The 20,243-nt window shown below is 36.4% G+C and overlaps 1 protein-coding gene across 7 annotated transcripts in view; it reads right to left on the reverse strand.

Annotated features, from left to right (window-relative positions):
• TENT4B (terminal nucleotidyltransferase 4B) overlaps positions 1-20,243 on the reverse strand; it is a 41,249-nt gene that overhangs the window by 19,368 nt on the left and 1,638 nt on the right. For all 7 annotated transcript variants that reach the window (XM_072422935.1, XM_072422931.1, XM_072422930.1 and 4 more), the window contains exons 2-10: positions 8,679-8,802; positions 6,921-6,967; positions 5,370-5,490; positions 4,003-4,110; positions 2,987-3,115; positions 2,610-2,823; positions 2,352-2,478; positions 1,510-1,613; positions 876-1,060 (exon numbers count right to left, since the gene is read on the reverse strand). In XM_072422935.1, the coding sequence (XP_072279036.1) occupies positions 876-1,060; positions 1,510-1,613; positions 2,352-2,478; positions 2,610-2,823; positions 2,987-3,115; positions 4,003-4,110; positions 5,370-5,490; positions 6,921-6,967; positions 8,679-8,802 (1,159 nt within the window). The remainder of the gene's footprint in view (positions 1-875; positions 1,061-1,509; positions 1,614-2,351; positions 2,479-2,609; positions 2,824-2,986; positions 3,116-4,002; positions 4,111-5,369; positions 5,491-6,920; positions 6,968-8,678; positions 8,803-20,243) is intronic.

Below are 20,243 nucleotides of genomic sequence, written 5' to 3' on the forward strand. Positions count from 1 at the left end.
TCAGAACCCAAGAACTGTAGGTGTTCCCAGACATGCTTTCCTTGGATTTACTATTTGCAGAACTACTAGTGGCTTGGATAAATTAAAGATTTTAAAAAAATAAATAAAATAAAAATCTGTGTCTCGCAAATCTATCATTTCTCCGAAAACAGGAATGGCCACTAAGTTTCTGATTTATCCATTTGTGACAAAATCAGGCAAAAATAGAAGTTTTATTTTTTTTTTTTTTAGGATTTACATTACAGGACTACATTAGAAATTTTTACCTATAACATATATCACACTAAACCAATACAAAAAACTAACCAATCTCCACAACCTCGAATCTTGCAACACATGCCAAAAGCAAAAGCCTACCCACAATGATGTCAAGGATTCTTTCTGAAAGCACTGGTGTAAGAGCAAAGAGATAGAACTTGCAGTAATCAAACAATAGAGGCAGAGGGGAGCTAGCAGTTGCAATTACTGAGCAATGATCATGCCTTTGACCATCGTGTAAGAAAGATCTATATCTGGTCTGAACCCAGCTAATTGAATCAGAGTAAAAAAATATTGTAGCCATTAATCAACAGCTTTATAAACTGGAGTAACCATTAGTTTTCTAAAGGGAGCCAAGAGATTGACCTCTATCTAGGAAGGGATAAGTACAGCTACTGGAAAACCCCTTTAAAGGAAACCTGAATCTAAGCAGCCAAATTTTAAAATAAAAATAAAGCTAATGATCATACTCTCCTTAAAGGTTTTAGCTTTGAAAATGCAATAAATAAGTGTGTAATGTATCAATCTCTCTCATCTATCCACCACACATGCTTCTAAACGTGGATTGTCAAAATCCATTTACAGGACTTCAATCAAAAGTTACAAAAAATACATACCACATCGCTAGAGCTGGATAATGTGGAAGAAGAGGAAGACAGTGGACCAGAAGAATTGGAGGAGTGTTTGCCAAGACCTTCAGAGGGTTTATTCTTGGCTTGTACAGGTGGTGTATTCTGACCAGACACATTGTTGTTACATTTGTCTAAATGATGTACATCCACTATTAAAGTAACATCATTACCTAGATGTGGTTAAAGGCAAAGAAAAAATAAAATAAATACTTTGACTCTTTTATGCATTCTTTCTACTACAATATTACTGTGTTTTATTATTCTAATCTGTAAAATCTTTGAAAAAAAGAGTTTAGATACTTTTTTCCCCATTTTCAGAAATATCAATCTGTATTCAGGCAGGCCATTTTAGCTGCCAGTACATCCAAAAGATAGTACAAGCAGATTGTAATGCTTGGGGTAAACAACGCAACCACCTATTTTGTGCTATGCGTTCCTAATGAAAGATCCTGGCCACATATCTAACTGCACCAGTTCAAAGAAAAGAAAAGATAAAAAAAAAAAAAAAAGCTTTACTATACTTATGATTTCAGATGCACCTCATTTTACAAATATTCTATACTTTTAGACTATAAATAACAATTTTGACAACAAAAATAACAAAAAACAGATTTCTTACCATTGAATACCGGTTCAGATCTATTTTTTTGCCCCCATTTCTTTGATATCCAGTCTCTGTAAGACACTACTTCCTCAGTTACGCGAATAATACGTCCTAAAATGCTGTTTAAAAAAATAAAATAAAAAAATTACATGCTCATTTCTTAAACTATCCACAGCTAAAGACATAATTGGACCTATGTTTTGAGGCTTAAAGGCACATGACATACACAAGTCTTAAATAAGTGTGTAACATTTAGGTTAACTTTTAAAAGAATATTAGGTGCCAATTTATTGATTTATTGATAATATTTTTAGTTTTAAACGGAGTAAGGAAAAGGTGGAAGTTTAATTTTTGCTGGGGACCACCCTTTGAGGAAATGTTCTTTATTACTTTCTGTACTGACAGGAAGTGAGTAGGATTTCCTCTAGTAGGAAAAAAAAAGAAAAAAAAATATAGGTGTATTTACCTGCTCCAACCATGACATTATTAAACGGTGCAAACACACACATATTGTATGGATTACATTTTAATACACTTGAAAAATGTTCTCAAATAAAACATACAGTTGGAAAAAAAAGGGTACAGGGCTATTGAACAGATTCATTAGAAGTTTTTTATGTCAAACCTAGGAGCACATCATACTGAACAACCCCCAACAGAGGACAATTTATAGCAAAATAATACATACAATTAGCAAGCAAAGCCCTGGTTAACAGTATAAAAAGATAAAGTGACACTTGAGTGGTCTGCGCATTGCTACTCAAGCACCGACTAACTTTATAATGTGCAAATCAACAAATGATTTCATAATTTGTTCACCTGCTTGGTTTATATATCTATATAAAGAAGACACTTACCTTTCAGATTCATTGTTAGGGTAATACTTGGCTATAGGTGACACTGCATGGCTTAAGACAACATATGCATAATCAAAGGCCTGTTTCACCTGCATGGCGCCATATGAACTCCGACCCACATCATTGCCTAGAAAAAAGTGGGGGGCAGGGAAAATCCAACTTTTAATAATGCTACTGTGAGCTTTGGGTGTAAGAAAATGCAGAAAAACTGAACACCTTTGGTTCGTTAAAAGCAGTTTACAAGCCACAAAAACATACCAGGCTGCAATGGATCCTCAATGTAAAGCATGGATGGCCTGTACCCATCTAGCATACTTTTTTGTACCTCATCTTTAGCTACATACGAGCCACCATCTTTTATACGTATTCCAGTTTTTAAGTAGTTAAAATGCCTCCCATAGAGCTCAAAAAACTCTATTAGCAAAACGCCATAGTTGGCGTCTGGGCTGCAGGCATCTTCTCTCGGATGCAGCTAGAAGAAAAAAAAAAAAAAAGAAAAAAAAAAAGCTTTACATGGACGAACAATTACAAATCAGGCGATCCTAGTAATTCATGTCAGGAAATATTTCAGAAATCACAATAAATACTGTAAAACTGCAGACTACAATCATAAATTAACTACTTGGATATCTTACCTGCAGAAAACTAACAGCCATTAAAAAGAGACTGTAGGAGCCTATTCCCCCTGTAAACACTTCATTAAGGTCTCTTTGTAACAGAAACTGCTTTAAAACCAGCACCAAGTATGGAAGGACTGGATATTTCTGGAAGAAAAAAAGAAAGTGAGACAGTTAAATTAAAAACAAAACCACATGACATGAAATATTAGCAACATAGAAACTAAAGGCAAAACAAAGTCCTACTGGAATGCATTGTCCTGTTTACAAAGTCAACATATGGGCTGTATAACCCCAGAAGTCTAAACCAACACAATTGCTTGCTACGTTTAAATGGTTACATACACGTAAACCAAAATCAGCCATGGATGTCAGAAGGTGAAGACCATTATGTTTATTAGCCATAAAACATTTCTGCTCCTCTACAATTTAAGGCTGACATGGATTATTTTTGGGCTACGGCAAAAAATTGCATTTTCATTGTCCACTGAAAAACCCTTTTAGGTGGCAACACCTAAAATAATAGGATTGCATCTAGTAGCTGGGTATCAAATATGTCAATCCTCAAAATGAACAAGCCTCCTGTTTTCAGTAATCAGAGGAATAAGGAGTTTTAAATCTGTATGGAAGGATACACATCTTGACAGCAATAAGTACAAAAAAGGTTTACAATTTAAAAAATTCCGATCTTAAGCTTTGAAAAAAAGAAATTTATCAGTGCCCTCCCCAGCAGCCTACAGTTTCATTATAGAGCCATACAAAATATGTTGCAGCAGCACACACTGAATGTACAAACAAGTACTCTGACCTAGGGAGGACATTTATGGACAGAGAGGGGGTGGAGGTTAAGGTCAAGTTGTTTTGTTACAATGTTTGTTGTTGTAGGTTGGAAAAGGATATTTTCTAAGGCTGTACTACATTTTACCTAGACAGAGGAAACATTTCAAAATTTTTTTTATCCAATTTAAACTTATGCATTACTAAAAAATTGAATTGGGATAACATGAAAAAAAGTTCTGCAAAACCATACATACCTTAATAAAATCCCTGATAAGTTGGGCTGCTTTTACCCCATTCTGCACATTAAAACTTATATCTACTTTAACTTCGGTATATGAATCCGTCAGTTTAATGATTGGTACCTGAAAATAGGAGAAGAATAATATTTGGGGGGAGGGGGGGGGGTTAAAAAAAAAAAATTAAACCACATACATAACATACAGAATTTCATCATCAAGCCTGAAACATGATGAATGATCTCAAATTATTAAATTAAAAAACAAGGTGCAGAAATCATTTCATTTTACTTGTCAGATATCTATACACTTAAACTATATTGATTATTTGGGATACTTTACTTCTCAAATATTTGAGGGGGCCAACATGGGCTCAGTACAGGGACTAAAGTGCTCCTGGCAGTGTACCTGAGCTAGTAGGTGAACAACAGTCACTCCAAAAAAGTTTATTTGGAAAGCAGTTACATTGAGGGTAATTTACTAAAGCAGCTAAGGCGACTCACTTAGAAAAGTGAGTTATCAACGCAAGGAATAATTTGCTTAGCTTAACACGTGATAAAAATTCACTTTGGCTCCATACAGATATCAAATGATTGTCCCTGGAAGCACTTCTTGGTGAAAGTTTTCAGTGACAGATGAACAAATGGGTGCTGAGTGGGAAAACCCCGGACTGCTCACCTCCACAGAAGTACAAAGCAGTTGTTCTTGATCAGTTTATCTATTGGCCACAGTACATTCATAATTAATAATGGGACCACTGTACACTATCTGGAAAGTGTACAAAGCTTGTAATAGTGTTTCCTGTTGCTTTGTGCAAAACAAATAGTACATGTGGGGAGGTCTGCACAAGAAATCTTGTCCTTGTTTCAGATGATAATAAGCACATTATGTTTGTTCCCCAAACAAACCATTTTGAAAAGCCAGACATAAAAAAAGCAGTCTGTGAACTGGAAGACTAATTCACGAAGGATTTGAGCATGATCACACTATAAAATATCCAATATTGTAAAAAGAAAAATGTCTTGTTATTTTCTGCACAGGACTGGATAATTAAAGAAAACAGTCACACAATTAGTGTGAAGATTCCTAAATCCTTTAGTAAGTTGGAACCAATTCTGCCCTGGGGCCAGAAGTACCCTGATCACCTGCCTATAATATATATTGGGCCCCTTGGGAAGCCTGGATTATGACCTAGAACTGCAACATTTCTGGTTACAGGCAAACAGCTTAAGTTCATAAATTTATGAGATGAGACTTGACAGTGGGTGATACTGTCTGAAGGAATATTTTTAGTCCAGCATTACCCAGTTGGTGACTAATGCTCTTTAAAATCACGCTTTGAAATTCAACTATATACTGGCAACAAACCCAAAAATTCAACTAACCGTGGCTTTGTCAAGGACTTTAACAGAATTTTCATCAGCCACTTTGTGCTTTCGTAATGCCTCCTCAAGTGTCCACAGTGGTAAGTTCTCCCATTTTCCAAAAACAACTAGGTCAATGTCGCTGCAAGAAAAATACACTTGTAAAATGTTGTTGCTAAAAATATTTTGTTTATTCAAAATAAACACAAATATAAAAAATTTAAATACCTATTTTTATACAGTACTGGACTAGACTTTCAAACCCTTACTGGTGGTAAATCAATCAGTATGGGCAAAACTAAAAATATCAGTCTTATTGATGACATCTGTCTCAAGTCTAAAACTGCACTGGCACCCATGGACTGGGGGTAGTCTTACATGAGCATAACGTTTTATTAACGCCATAATTACTGACAAAGACATAAGTTCTGACACATGAAAAAGCCAACATATTTTGATTCTAAATTTTAAGCTTAACGATTAGGGAAAGTACACTCCTTATGAAAGGGAGGAGACCCGGGATGGGGGGGGGGGGGGGGTGACACCACACTGGAATCATACAGAAATTCATGTGCTAGGGGAAAACCACAATGGGAAATTAATAGAAAGTATGTTCTCTTTAAAAACCTAGCTGTAGATTCAAGTATTTTTACTGGCAAGTTGAGGGGTGGTAAAAAGGGGTGGAGGGGTAGCAAAATGCTAACAACTTCAGGTTACACTTCAAATGTATCCATCTTATTTAATTTTAAAAAGTCCTGCAATACAAAATTGCGGGCAGGAAGTAAGGAAAAAATGGAGACAAATCATGGTGCTCAGACTGGGGTGAAGAAAGGTGATTGAAAACTTTTAAAAATCCAGCCAGGTAGGTATGTTAATTTTTTTGCAGAAGGGACAGGCAATGTGATAAAGAACATGCCTGGTCATAATTTTTCTTCCCCCCCCCCCAATGTCACCACTATTGAGGACATCTCATTTTTCATGTGCCTAATGTCATGCCGGTCCTCCTGCTTCAATACTTGAAGCCATTAAACAGCAAGTATACAAGAAGAGATTTTGGAGTTTATCCTAATAAGCTCAGTTAATCAGAAGCCAAACAAACCCACTAGTACCCAGCATTTACAGTGCATTGCTATTGTGGGTCAGCTTCCCATACTAATTTAACCCACCCACCCCTATAACACAAATACAATACTTGTACATTTAACAATGTTCCAGGTGTGCTTTAGCAAAACAGCCCCATAGATTTCTATAGGGTTGATTGACTGATCTGTTATCCAATTGAAAAGATGTGGATGTAAAGCAAGTAGTACTAAAGAAAAGGCAGGGGACAGGCTTACAGCTTAAGTAACAAGGAAAATATTGAAGTTATAAACCGAACAATGAGTAATCTGCCAACAGAAGGGTTGCAGTATTATCACATTCAAAAGACAAAAAAAAGGGGGATATTCTATAGCAGAGAATCATTTTAATGACAGGTTAAATAACATTAGTAAGGATTTTGTGTACATTTCCGGTTTATTAACTATTACTTTAAAGGTAATACAAAACCTATAATTAAACAATTTAACCTACCTGGTGGGCAAATACAGTCCTGTTTTAAAACTCCCAAATATTTGGACCTGAAAAACAACAAAATTATTATTCAAACCAGAAAAAAAAACTTTTACTATTCAGAGCATAGCTTACCAATGAAAGTTAAAGTTGTTTAGTGGTAGTTATTAAAATACTAGGGGCCTATTCACACCATTGAATGATGGAAACACATGGTGCATGAACTGGTTTGCAGGGGCCCTATTCATTGTGAATAGAACCCCAGCACACTGTAATATATTATTGTGTTGCAATGCTGCCAAACCTGAAGCCCTTTAGCCTCAAGTGAGACAGCCCATTCACATGCAATGCATTTTAGGCTGACTACTACAATCTACCCAGGCATGATAGGGCCTTTAAGGACACTGGGCATTCAGGATGGGTGCCCGTTCGGAAAGGATCAGGTTAGCATACAACATTTTGTTTTATGGCAAGGGTCATTTTTTAGCATGTGGCACTTATCTTCCGGTTAATCTAAAAAATAAAAAAAATAAAAATGGAATTAAAACATACAGTTGCATACTAATTATATGTTTTTGTATTTTTACAAATGCTCAAACAAAAAAATGTTGATTGATAAACTCTAAAGGGGTGATCAGAAAGGAATTCCAAAGCTCATCAGTCATAAGAGATATTTTGCAGAAGGGCACAATATTAGACATGCAAGCAGTGTTTTGGGACTTTAAACTGAATGATTTTCTTTTGGATCAGGCAGTTAAGAGCCAAGTTTTAGAGTTGCAAGCCGTAGGAAACTTTTACACATCCAAACAAATGTGTTTCTTCCCTCTCTGTTAACACCAACAAATAACTCATGCAAGACAGTTTGCTTCTTACACCAGTCAAAGATAGTAAAGAAACACAAATTGCCACAAAATATGTCACACGTCAGTCTATTTAGTGGGCTGCAGAGGGGCTATATGAGCCTAATAATTGTAAAGAAGATTCAGAAAAGCACGGTGACTACGAATAAGAACACATTTAGTAGCATCTGTTTTATACTCAAATCTTAAAAAAGGACAGGGAATGGACAGAGTTTTACAAAAAAAAAAAAGCCTCATATTAACATACAAAATAATCGGATCCCACTTTTAAATAGAACTGTAAGTAACTGTTTAAAGTCTTTACCCATGTGCATCACATTACATTTTATAGGAACCCGTATTACTTCAGAAGGTTGGACATTTATTTACAAAGAACCTGTAGGAATTTTTGGGTGTTCACTTAGGCTATGTACACATGTGCAATAATTGTCGTTGGAAAGGATCTTTCACAATCCTTTCCAACAACAAACGACTGCACGATGCATGAACAAGTGCTGTACATACAGCACCGTTCTGCTCTATGGAGAGGGGAGAACGATAGCGCAGCGGGGTGCTGCACTCTCTCCCTTCACTTCTATTATGATCGTTCGTCGTCCATTGTCTGTGGACCCGCCAGGACGGTCGTTTGGACGATGGACGACGAGCGCTGTACACACGCAAGATTTTTGTCCGATATGGGCCCTGAGCTGATTATCGGACGAGAACAATTGCACTTGTGTAACAAGTATGGTGAATTAATGATTTTATAAACGTAGTGAATGCAGTGACTATTCACATTTGCATAGAATGCCCGATCACATGCACGAAAATTTGAAGGAACAGGACTTTCCTTTATATGTGAATGGATGGTTTATTTCTTTCACAAATAAAGAAGCCTAAAAATGATCACTACAGATGTCAGGACAAGAATTTTTCTTACATCTGCACTTGGCCAAAGCTCCTTAATGACATTTTCAATCCTATTAACAACTTCCATTCGCATTCTTTCCTCTTCTGGCCTAGGGGACATGTATTTGTAGAAGTCGAGGATTTCTTCATGAAGTCTGCAAAAATAGGAAATGTGATATTAATTAAAATTTAAAATGTAATGTAATATTTAAATATATATATATATATATATATATATATATATATATATATATATATATATATATATATATATATATGCATGATCAACAAGTTGTAAATAAAATAACAAAAAATATGCCATCATTTTAAAACATCCCCCTGCTATAAAAAGCCCATATTCATAATAAAATAATTATAGGTAAAAACAAAAAAGAGCTACTATTAGGGTTTATTGGTAAAGCCCAAAATTACACGCAAAGCTTTTTACAGAGATTATTAGTTCTGTCAATTATGTTGACACAGGGTAGATCAACCCAACAAGGTAACAAATTGCAATAACCCTTAGCCACTCTATGAGGAATAAAAATGTAACTTAAAAAAACCCCTTTAGAAATGTCAGCAAACTATTTTTAGTAACTAAAGAAAATGAATGCAATAATTATCTTGTGTTTTTAACTACAAAAAAAACTCCTAATGCTCGCCACAAATCTTCCCACAGGCTATAAAGCATGTCATCTACATTTCTGCCATGCTTGTTTAAGATAAGGTAGTGCAAAAAAGTTATAAAAAGGGAATGACTATAACCTTAAGCACTGCATAAAGATTATGCCAACATGCTAATGTTTGTATCATGTAACCTCTGATAACAGAAGAGGCTAAGTATTAAAATGTACCTGATGGGGGAGCTTGATGGTGATAAACTTGTACTGGAGAGCAAACATCTTCACATACCCTTGATTAAATGGCTGCCCTTAAAGCTCCAAAGTCAGAGAATGTAATTTAGCTCACCCCTGCCCTGTGTCCAATCCCCTTCAATGGGCTGCTGTAGTGATCATGTACATTTCTGGCTATGCAGTGCAGCGGGGAAGTAATCATTATTGAAAAGAAATGCCTGGGCAAGCAAAACAGTTTGCACATGCATATCTAAAAATATACTTAGGATGGTATTTAAAATGCATTTCTAAAGTTTTCTACTTAAATATATATTTTCTTCATGCAATCTTTAAAATAAATAAATTACTTAGAAAGATGAGAAATGGCCATTATTACAGGCATTACTCTTCCTGAAAGACCAAAGGCAAAGTTGTACTCCAGTAAAATATCAGAAGATATTTTACTTATCAGGTTAGTGTGTAGCACATAAGTGAACTCCTCCCTCATCCCCTTCCCTCTCAATAGGCAGATAACTGTTCTCTAGTAAGACCAGTTCCAGGGGAAACAGCCATTATTGCGTTGCATTACATCTAGCAAATATATTCTGCAGGTTAAAGTGTATATCCACTATGAATACATAGTAGGTGGTGAAAATAAAAATTCTCTGTTCCATAAGCTTTTTAGTAAGGACTAAAACAAACTGAATCATTTTGTTTATGGAACAATAGTCCGGGACAGCTCTACAATCCAGATTATCAGATCCCTATCTGCATCCAGGGCAGAATCTGCACCCAAAATACAACAAAGTCATAGAAAACAATAAACAGGTCATGGCAAAGAACAGTTGGGTGGATGACAAAAGTTTATGTCACAAATTAAAAACGTAAACCATGGGTCCTTCTGACCCCAAACAGCTGTTAGGTTTAGTAGGAAACCAAGCCAAAAGTCAGGTGCTAACACTATATCCATGCATACCTAATACTTTAAATTTCAATAAAATGGATTTATTGGTAAATTCAGACATGCCTCGTTTATATCTATATTGCTTTCAGCTTCAATAAAAAAAAAGTATCCATTATTGCTGTATATTGTGACATTTGCTGGATTATTCATGCAGAATTGTAAAGTTAGCGAAAAAGTCCACTCAAAACAATCTTTCACCATTAAATATATTAGTTGATACATGGCTTTGCATACCCTGATATTACTTGGTAAAAATGTAGTGGTGACACCTTTGTTCTGCATATAGAAAAGACAGCTGTGGGCAGGATTGAGCAAGTCCATCCCTCTACAAGCCAACTCAAAACTGCAAGTGGGAGGATAAAACACCAATCACCCAACAGCAGGGGGAAAAAACAGCACTGACTCCACTGTTACAGACTATTTGTTTCACACTATTTTACTGAATAGATATGGAAAAAATACACAAAGGACCTTCAAGAGCCAAGACCAAACTTACTAGGACAATATCTGTTTAACCAGGATGTCAGTATTAGGGTATTTGGATACCATCACAGAAATAGTTAGTGACGTTTTACATTTTTGCCTAATTTCACTATAACATTTAAATTATACCTAAAAGCATTTCTCACAATTGTGTATTATCATCTTTCCTAATAAATGAACATATATGAAAAGTAAACTTTCAGCCTGTTGTCATTCTCTGTATTCTTTTACATATAATAACAATCCAAACAAAACACAAAATCTGGGCTACTCAGTGTGCTGCCAGGACAAAACCATTAGTGACAGATTTTAAAACATCCTAAGCATAGAGAAAATAGCTGGATAAACTCTGAGTACAACAGAGGTGACCTCACTACAAAGAGCAATGTTTAAACCAGGGAGCATAGAACATAGAAAATTACTCTGGCTTACCAACAAGGTCAGGGTAATAAAATGTTTTATATATGTTGTAGCAAGGGGGGGGAGTGTGGTGACTTAGGTGTCAAACACAGCAACTAGGAGGTTTATTGGGCAGCAATTTGGAAAGCAGAAAACAATGATTTACTTTCAGTGAATGAATCTTCTAATTGTCCCATTACCCATTTTTCATTACCATACAGTAACATTTCTATCAGGTTTCTAGAAATAGGCAGTTTTTAATGTTGCACAGAACTTGCAAAATGTGAGGATGCGTTAAGTAAATAGATACCAAGAGGTCAACCCTTAAAACTGATGAAACTTTATAAGCCTTCAAAACTGATCAGTTTGAAGTTAGCCTTTGAAGATAGCACTAAAATTGGCATTCCTAATCTGTGGGGCACATTGACATAAATTAGTTAGGTATAGATAGCAAGGGTGAAGGCAAAAAAGTTACAAACTTTGAAAGTTTACTCACACTTTAAGGACCAGGTAGAGGAAACATTTAAAGTAGAGATAGGGGAAATAAAAAATAACATAATATAATTAACTTGTTGGATTTATTCATTCATTTTTTTTCCTTCTGTAAATTCTGTAAATTGTGAAAACTCTGCTTCCAAGAATGTTATTGTTTTACATCTTTAATGTAGTGTGAAATATACCTCTACTATTCCACAAAAGGTTAAAAGGGCAGATGGCTCTTTCAGAGCCTGAGGCCTGTCAGAGTTTAATCCACCAGGATAAACTGCTTGGAAACATTCTTTCTCGTTGCTTATTAAATAGATGCTCTGTGAATAACTAAAAATTAGGATTGTTAGTATACGGAATAAATACCTTTCCATATAAAGGATTAAACGAAGAATTTCTTAGATCCACCCAACAAATTAACTGTAAGAAAAAAAGTTAATAAACCTCAGTTTAAATTTGGCCAACATTTAGTTGGGGAAAGAATTAAGATTCAAAATTTTGTATGGTTTTATATTGTGTGTTTTAACGTGCATTTGTCTTTAAACTGGGAGAAAAGAAAAAAGGATTTACTACAGTTGGAAGTTACGTTGGAGCAATTCTTTAATTCTCTGCCTGGTAAAAACCAATGGTATGCCAGAATAACATATGAGGCAAAATTATCCATCAACACATTTGAATTATAAAAACACCTTTCTTATTTGCAAAACATTTGCCATGTTTTGTACCACAAACATTTTAGTGTCATTTTAAATGAGAAATTATAGAACAAAAAGTATACTTTTAATCAATTTAAACTAATTTCAAAAAAAAAAAAAAAAAAAGCACACAAATATGTATTACTATGTTCTTTTATAGCAGAACTAAAAATTAGAACAAAAAGTCCCGGTGATGTCCATTCTGCAATAAAATACTGATAGCTGCCTGTTCACAATCTAAGTACACTCACCTCTCCCATGTTCTGGCACAGCCATCTTCCTTCATTCCCGGCAGCGGTGGGTATATGCTATTATACTGGGAACTATACACTGAGCTGCACATTTAGACAAATATTGTAGACAAGGCAGGTAACCATGTTTTAATGGAGAAGAACAACGCTTGTCCTTGAGGAGGTTGCAGCCAGTGTTTTTTAATTTACAGGACAATTAAAAATGATGGCTCTGCGGATCAAGAGTGTAAGAGGTGCAATGGAAATGGATCGGCTGTAGGTTTGACAGCTACTGTTGGGTATAAGGAGCGGAGAGAAGCTTTCCTGGGGTAAATTAACGACAACCAATTCACCAGCTTAATCCTCAGAATAAGCAACACTAACAAAGCTCCCTTCACTCCCCTACCTCCACAACACTGAAGACTGGAGCCTCTCCCACCTGTATGTCAGCCTGGCTCTGTTGGCACTTTTTGGCTTGCTTTGTAATGCTCAAACAGAAGGCTCTACAAAAGACAGACTACAAAAATCAGGCCTTCGGTGTGCTTGCAAAAATAGCACTAGGGAGAAAAACGAAAGGGCATATGGGCATCCACACATGATGCCATGGTGGGTCACTATGGAAAAAGGAGGGACAGCAGTTACTACAGACTAAACCACTAATCTCCAGAAATCAGTATTTTTCACATAGCCAGGAGGAAGAAGCAGCATGATTACATTGACACCACAAACTCCGCTCCAAGAAATATTTGCTGCATTACAACGTTATTTCAAACACAGCAATCATCTGCTCAATCAGCTTCTTTTACACTTTATACATTTACACTATATCTCATTTTATGGTATAAAGTGCAGGAATACCAAAGACCACCTATTTCTACTGAAATTATTTTTAAACAACTATGCTTTCCATCTCTTCACAAAGAATATCTGTGTGGAGAACACTACCTTTTTACAGTGCACATAAACACCTTGCCCACAGATACAATATATAAAGAAAAAAAGCCCAAGTTTGCAGAACCACTTTGTGATTTATATATAATACACATTCCATCAAACATTCCCTAGGGGGGAATCAATTACTGCCATTGAAACACATGGACCTGGAAGATTCCCTGGTTTATACCTAGAGCTCTATCATTGTAAATATTTAAAATAAATATGAATCACCAGTGACATGTTACTTTTGCAGATTGTATACAACTATGCATTGGTTAATCTACATCAAGTGTTATAGCTGGTGCTGATATATATGTTTGATTGTAGCATGTTTAACACATACAGATTTGCTAAAGCTTGATAAAACTGTACGCTATATATTAGCATTTTACATATACATAGCAAGTCAGGTTGAAGATGAAAAAAAAAAAAAAAAAAGACATAAGTCTTTCAAGTTCAACCACTAGGGAAATAATAATGATCTAGAGTATTAGTGGAGTTTAGTAGTTTATTGCCTTTACAATGGGATGGATGATTTCAAGGGTTTTGATGATCTTTTTAAGTTTCAAACATCAACAAGTGTACTAAAATTTCAAATCACAACTAAACGTCCAGGATCTGCAGATCAAGCTTGTTGATGTCCAAATTGCATGCAACCACAATAGAAAGTTGTACAGGATACAGGATTTTTGAGGCATGTATCTGTAGTGTAGTGTAGTGTACATTTTACACTATTCCACATCACATAAATCCCAACACTTTTCACGGACTGGAACACTTCATCACAAGTATATGGTGAAGAAAAGTCATTTCTAAAACATAAATCACATATTGCATAGAATAACTTATCAAGATATGTGATTTATGTTTTAGAAATTACTTTCCTTCACCATATATGCCTGATGAATTGGTCCAGTCCGTGAAACACATTGAGATTTATGTGATGTGGAATAGTGACTTTTAGTCAAAAAAGTAAAATTTGTGAGCTGTGCACAATAACCTCACATGGTAGAGAGTTATGAATACTGTTTTGAATGTGCTATATATATATATATATATATATATATATATATACACACATGACGGAAAAGATTTATGATTTTAAATATATCTGTAAAAAAAAGCAATTGATATTAAACATTGAACTTTTTTGCTTTTTTGAAGATACATGCCTCAAAAATCCAGTATGGATACATTTTTGTATTTAGTATTTTTGTTCATAGTATAATGGGATGTGGCATTATTCTTTGGGAATCATTTCACATAAAAAAATACTTAATTTAACTCTAATTTTAAGGAGAAGTGACATCATGAAAAGTATTTGTTGTCCAAAAAGAACATGACAGCAATAGTTTGCTATTGAATATACAAAGATTATGCCTTCCAGAACAAAGTAGTATAAACGGATAAATCAAGAGATTTCTGGCCACAATAACAGTAGACATGTTTGACACAAACCCAAATAGGAACCTCATACCAACTGAGAAGCATGATTACTGATATGGTAAAAGTTTAGGGTTGCTCCACTGCTTTATAGCCTGGGCAGCTTGTAGCTATAGTTGTTATAGGGGGCAGTGCCCTATTCTAGGGACAAATGTACTGCCTTTTACTTCAATATACCATTACCACTGAGTGATGTTGAATAAATAATTGAAAAGGCAAATTTTTACTCGTGTTTAGTCAACATAGAACACCTCTGTACACAGTGTTTGAGTAAACATGCATCATTTGCCTAGTAAAATATGTGGAAAAAGTTTTTTCTACGGGGAGTACTTTCACACACAGTTTATCTATACAGGGAGTGCCAGATTTAGGGACATCCTACATACAGACGACTCCTAGATCCGAACAGGGGTTCCCTGCTGCTCGTGTGCAGGACAAGGCTTGATTGGGGGGAGGGGGCAGTTTGCATGACTCACAGAAAAAGTATTATGCTAAAAACAGCCTAGGTTGTGGGTGATCTTAAGAATTGAGCTCTTCTGCAAGCTCTTGTAACTGTTTACAAACATCTGTCCTAAAAGCATTTATTAAAATAATGTACCTGTCCCAACTTGCATACAAATTCAATTTAAGAAAAAACCTAGAGTCCCTATCTCGTATGTAACCCGGGGACTACCTGTATATATTCATGAACATTAGAGATTATTCAATGGAAACCATCTTTCGTTATTTCCAGTGACGGATGAACAAGTGATGTGTACAGCACCCAGTCTACGGTGGTTGTTCCAGAAAATTCATTCATCAATTCACCATGGCATCAGGTACCAAGGTACCCATCAGATTTCCTGCCTAAGACTTGGTTTCTACTGATGTAGGCACACTCCCTGGGGCAATTTCTCTACAACACAGGGCATGGATGAGACAGCAAAACTTTTTGGAAAGGAATACTGAATGCATGTGGATTAGGACAGAAAGGAGTGAAAGAAACCGTTCTGTAGCCCAGCAGGCAGCATATACAATGCTGAAATGAAGTTTCGAGAGAGCAAAGGCAATTTGTTGTACACAACCAGCAGAAGTACTATGGATTTCTGGCAGACAAGCAGGTAAATTTCTAAACAATTTAAGCTGAACCATAAAATTTCTTCTAGTTTTAGACAAATGTACTTGCCAACTACTGACATGTCCAGTAAATAACTGTTTTGTGTTCTCCATTGTTTACTAATATTTAAGACCAACTTTAGTGTAAGCATTTCATGCACAGTACTATGAAGAAATACACTGAAGCCTGGGAACAACTTTAAAATACAGCAAAGAAGTGAACAAAATTGCCAATTTACGTCAACTGAGGAAAAAAAAAAAAAAAATAAAAAAATAAAACACACATGTATGTCATCATGATTTGTAATAATTTCAAAGGGACCAAATAGTTCAAACTACTGAAAATCAACCGAATCCACTGCCACAAAAGTCAAGAGGGCAATTTAAATTTTATTCAGTTGGAACTTAAAACTGGAAGACAATAAAAACTGGATTCCATATTGCTAGGATTGATTGGTTTCATACAATTGTTTGAGCAAATATTCATAGAAAGCACTCAAAACAGCCAAGTATATGGACTGCACAGACATATCTTTTTACCAGAAACATAGGCATGATTATTATTCTTTATGCGATTCAGGCAAGTTGCATTCCTCTGTAACATACCCTATACTCTTAACATTTAGTTAGACAGTCGGCCATAGATAATAAATGTAGTACACTACACAGAAAGTTGGACATTGCAGAGAGAACATTTCATAGCTGCTATGGACTGCAGGAAAGCAAAACTATTTTTACACAGATAATTTCAAAGGAATAGATTTGCATTAAAAGAAAACACTGGACACATGTTCCATAAAACCAATTCAATGAACCAAAATAAGAGGGAAGGTTGTGACAAAACCTTTTTTTTTTTGGTGTTGTTCCAAGTAATTTTAACTTTGTAATTTATGGATTATCAGAAGCAACATTACCAAGAAATACCTAAATGTAACAAAGTAGCTACAGCATCCCCAGCATTGGCCTAAATACCAGGAAAATGTGAAATGATCAATAAACATTTAATCTTCAGGTTTCACAAGAAATCCATGTCCACATGGTTTATCTTCTATCGTACTGTAAGAAGGGTCTGGCCACAAGTCACCACTCATGTCAACAAAAATATAGTAATACAGAAAAATATTGTGAAGTACACAATAAGCCAGTACACAAGTGCACCAAATCCAGTTTAATTGGCAAATCCCTGCAGCAGCAAATACTTACTTTCCCCTTGCAAGGAGAAATAACACATACCCAAATCTTTTATCACCTTTTCCCCATGTGACCATGATGGTGTTTGTCAATTGGATGCCAAGACACCAGTAACCGAAGAAGAGTCTTCAGCTTTTTTTAAAGTGGTAACAATTTTCCACTTTACAAAACACTGGATCAGGCAGGTGGTTACTGTAAAAAGGGGCAGAAGATGTCCCTTCTGCAATAATACATCTTACCTGTCTGACTGCACCAAAAGAGCTGAGGAGCGAAGATTGCCAGAGAAACCCAGCAATCTCAGTGACAAAGAAGTGCCTGAGTGGAGTTACACCATCCCCGCACGCCAAAAAGGATGGCTGAAGATCATCAGGCAAAAGAAGGAAGATGGTGGCACCCTGTGATGGAAGCGGATAGGCGAGCTATGTGGGCTTAGTTCAACATTAATGTGGAATTCCAGCTGGTTCCTACCTTATAAGTTACTTACTCTGATTTTACTGCACACCATCAGCTTTTCTTATTAAGCAGCATTCTCCCTAGCCGGGCTGTTTTTGGGTGGTTACTAAAGATTTGGGTCACAATACAGGGGCTACCACCTGCCTACAATTTCTTGCCACCCAGCTTAAAAAAAAAAAACCCTTGGGTTAAACCCTGCTGTTGCAGCAATTTATATAGGTTTATGCTGCATCATCTAATCCTTCTTTCTCTTAAACAGCCTGCATAGTATTGAACGAGGAAAGAACGCAATGGGGTTAAAATAAGGTATGCACCTAAATCGGAATGTTTTTTTTCATAATTTTGTTAGCATAGGGGGGGGGGGGGGGGGAGAAGACTAGGCGATAGATTAAACTTTAGCTTTAAAGTTATTCTATTCTGAGCATACACAGTATATTCTCCCTCTGTGTCGATTGAGGTGTCAGGACAATAAACCTTATTATATATAACCTTCTACAAGAAGAAGAGTATGCGTGGGGCTGGCTTTAGCGCAAGCCTGTTTTTTACCTACACCAAAACGTTCTGAGGGGTTTATTTTTTTCTTTACTGTTTTGTAATACTTTGGTTTGGGGGTAAGGAACTTCAGTGCATTTTATTCAAGGTCCACATCTTTAAATAACAAATGAATACATCATAAAACAAAAAAAAATTATGGAGCACAGCCTACTTGTTGTCTGGAACAGATCTCTAACAAATCTACACACTGCAATACAAAGACGTCCTAAATACCATCTCACGATTCGCTAGATTCAACCCTGCAAAATGTGTACTTTGGCAATTAAAGTACATATGGAGCTTTGTATTACTTTGTGTTTATAATTAAAAACCCTGCCAGATTATTGTACTGTCATCTAACATTAGGGAAATGTACCTCACTTTGTGTGCAGGGTTAAGAGAAGTCAATAGATTCCCAAAGTAGAATCCCTTCCTAAACTACACACAAACGTGCAAAAATTGTAGCGGCCAATGATCTTTTGTAATTGTTTTTTCTGTGGGGTATAAGGAATGATATGAAGAAAGTGGCGATGATGTCACGAGGGGGGGCACCCTACTGTATAGCCCCTCCCAAGAACACAGCAGAGGTTGTTGGTGGTCAGTCATTCGGTGACTTGGCAAGTAAAATCACTGGGAAACATAGGAGGGCAGCTGTACAGATGCTGGGGTTTTATCCTGGACAAACATTAAAATATATTAGGCTTAATCACGTGTTTGTACATAGATTGTCAGATTCCTCCATTAAAAGATTCTCTTACCTTTTGTTCTGGATCCCTAAAACCTGGCATTTTGCGTCACCCTTCCTGGGCACCAGAACAAATTAGCATCAGTTCTTCCAATGGGGACACTACAATAAAACCTAATTGAAAATTGAACCTTTCCTTATTCCACTTATTTGCATTAAGACAATCTAAGACCGTATATGTTCTCTAGAAGGGCAGCATTAAACATATGTAATATAAATGATGCCCTACTACTGACTTCCACACTCATAACCTCATCACATGCTCGGCTCCAGGACTTTTCTTGAGCCGCCCTGACTATCTGGAATGGTCTTCCCTATCCTATTTGGCTTGCTCCCACTTTGTGCTAACGTAACCTCCCTGGCATGTGTGTGTGGCTCAGAGTTAACTTTCAGTACCAAAAGCGGTAACCCTGAGCCACACCCGGGGTGGAATTGCTTGGTAGTTTAAAATTGCGTAACTGGCTCCCACTTTCCAGCAGCGTTCTCCAGCAGCGCGCGGCATCTGCTTCCCCCAGCCGACATCGCCAGGCCACACAGAAGCCAGCCAGCGTCTGCACATTGGTGACACGAGGCCAGGGGAAGCGGATGTAGGCCGGGCATAAATTTTTAAGCCTTAGGCTGGAGTATGAAACCATTGGGAAGGTAGGCGGGAAATTTAAAATAATGAGTATTTTTAAATACTGCTTTTACATTTAAAAATACTCATTCAGGTTAAAGGAGCACTCAAACCCATCTATTCAAACCTGCCTACCCATCTTCGTCAGTCTTTTGAAAGCGTCACTACTTTGCACCACTACATATCTCCCTTCCTATTATGTGTAAATTCCCCCACCTACTAGATTGTAAGCTCTTCAGGGCAGGGTCCTCCCCTCCTGTGTCACTGTCTGTCATTTGCAATCTCTATTTAACGTACAGTGCTGCGTAATATGTTGGTGCTATATAACTCCTGTATAATAATGTACAGCCCTGCGTAATATGTTGGCACTATATAACTTATGTATAATGTACAGCGAAGCAAAATATGTTGGCACTATATAAGTCCTGTATAATAATAATAATGTACAGCACTGCATAATGTTTGCGTTATATAACCCCTGTATAATGTACAG

Source organism: Pyxicephalus adspersus, chromosome 9, assembly GCF_032062135.1.
Source record: "Pyxicephalus adspersus chromosome 9, UCB_Pads_2.0, whole genome shotgun sequence".
Taxonomy (NCBI): Eukaryota; Metazoa; Chordata; class Amphibia; order Anura; family Pyxicephalidae; genus Pyxicephalus; species Pyxicephalus adspersus.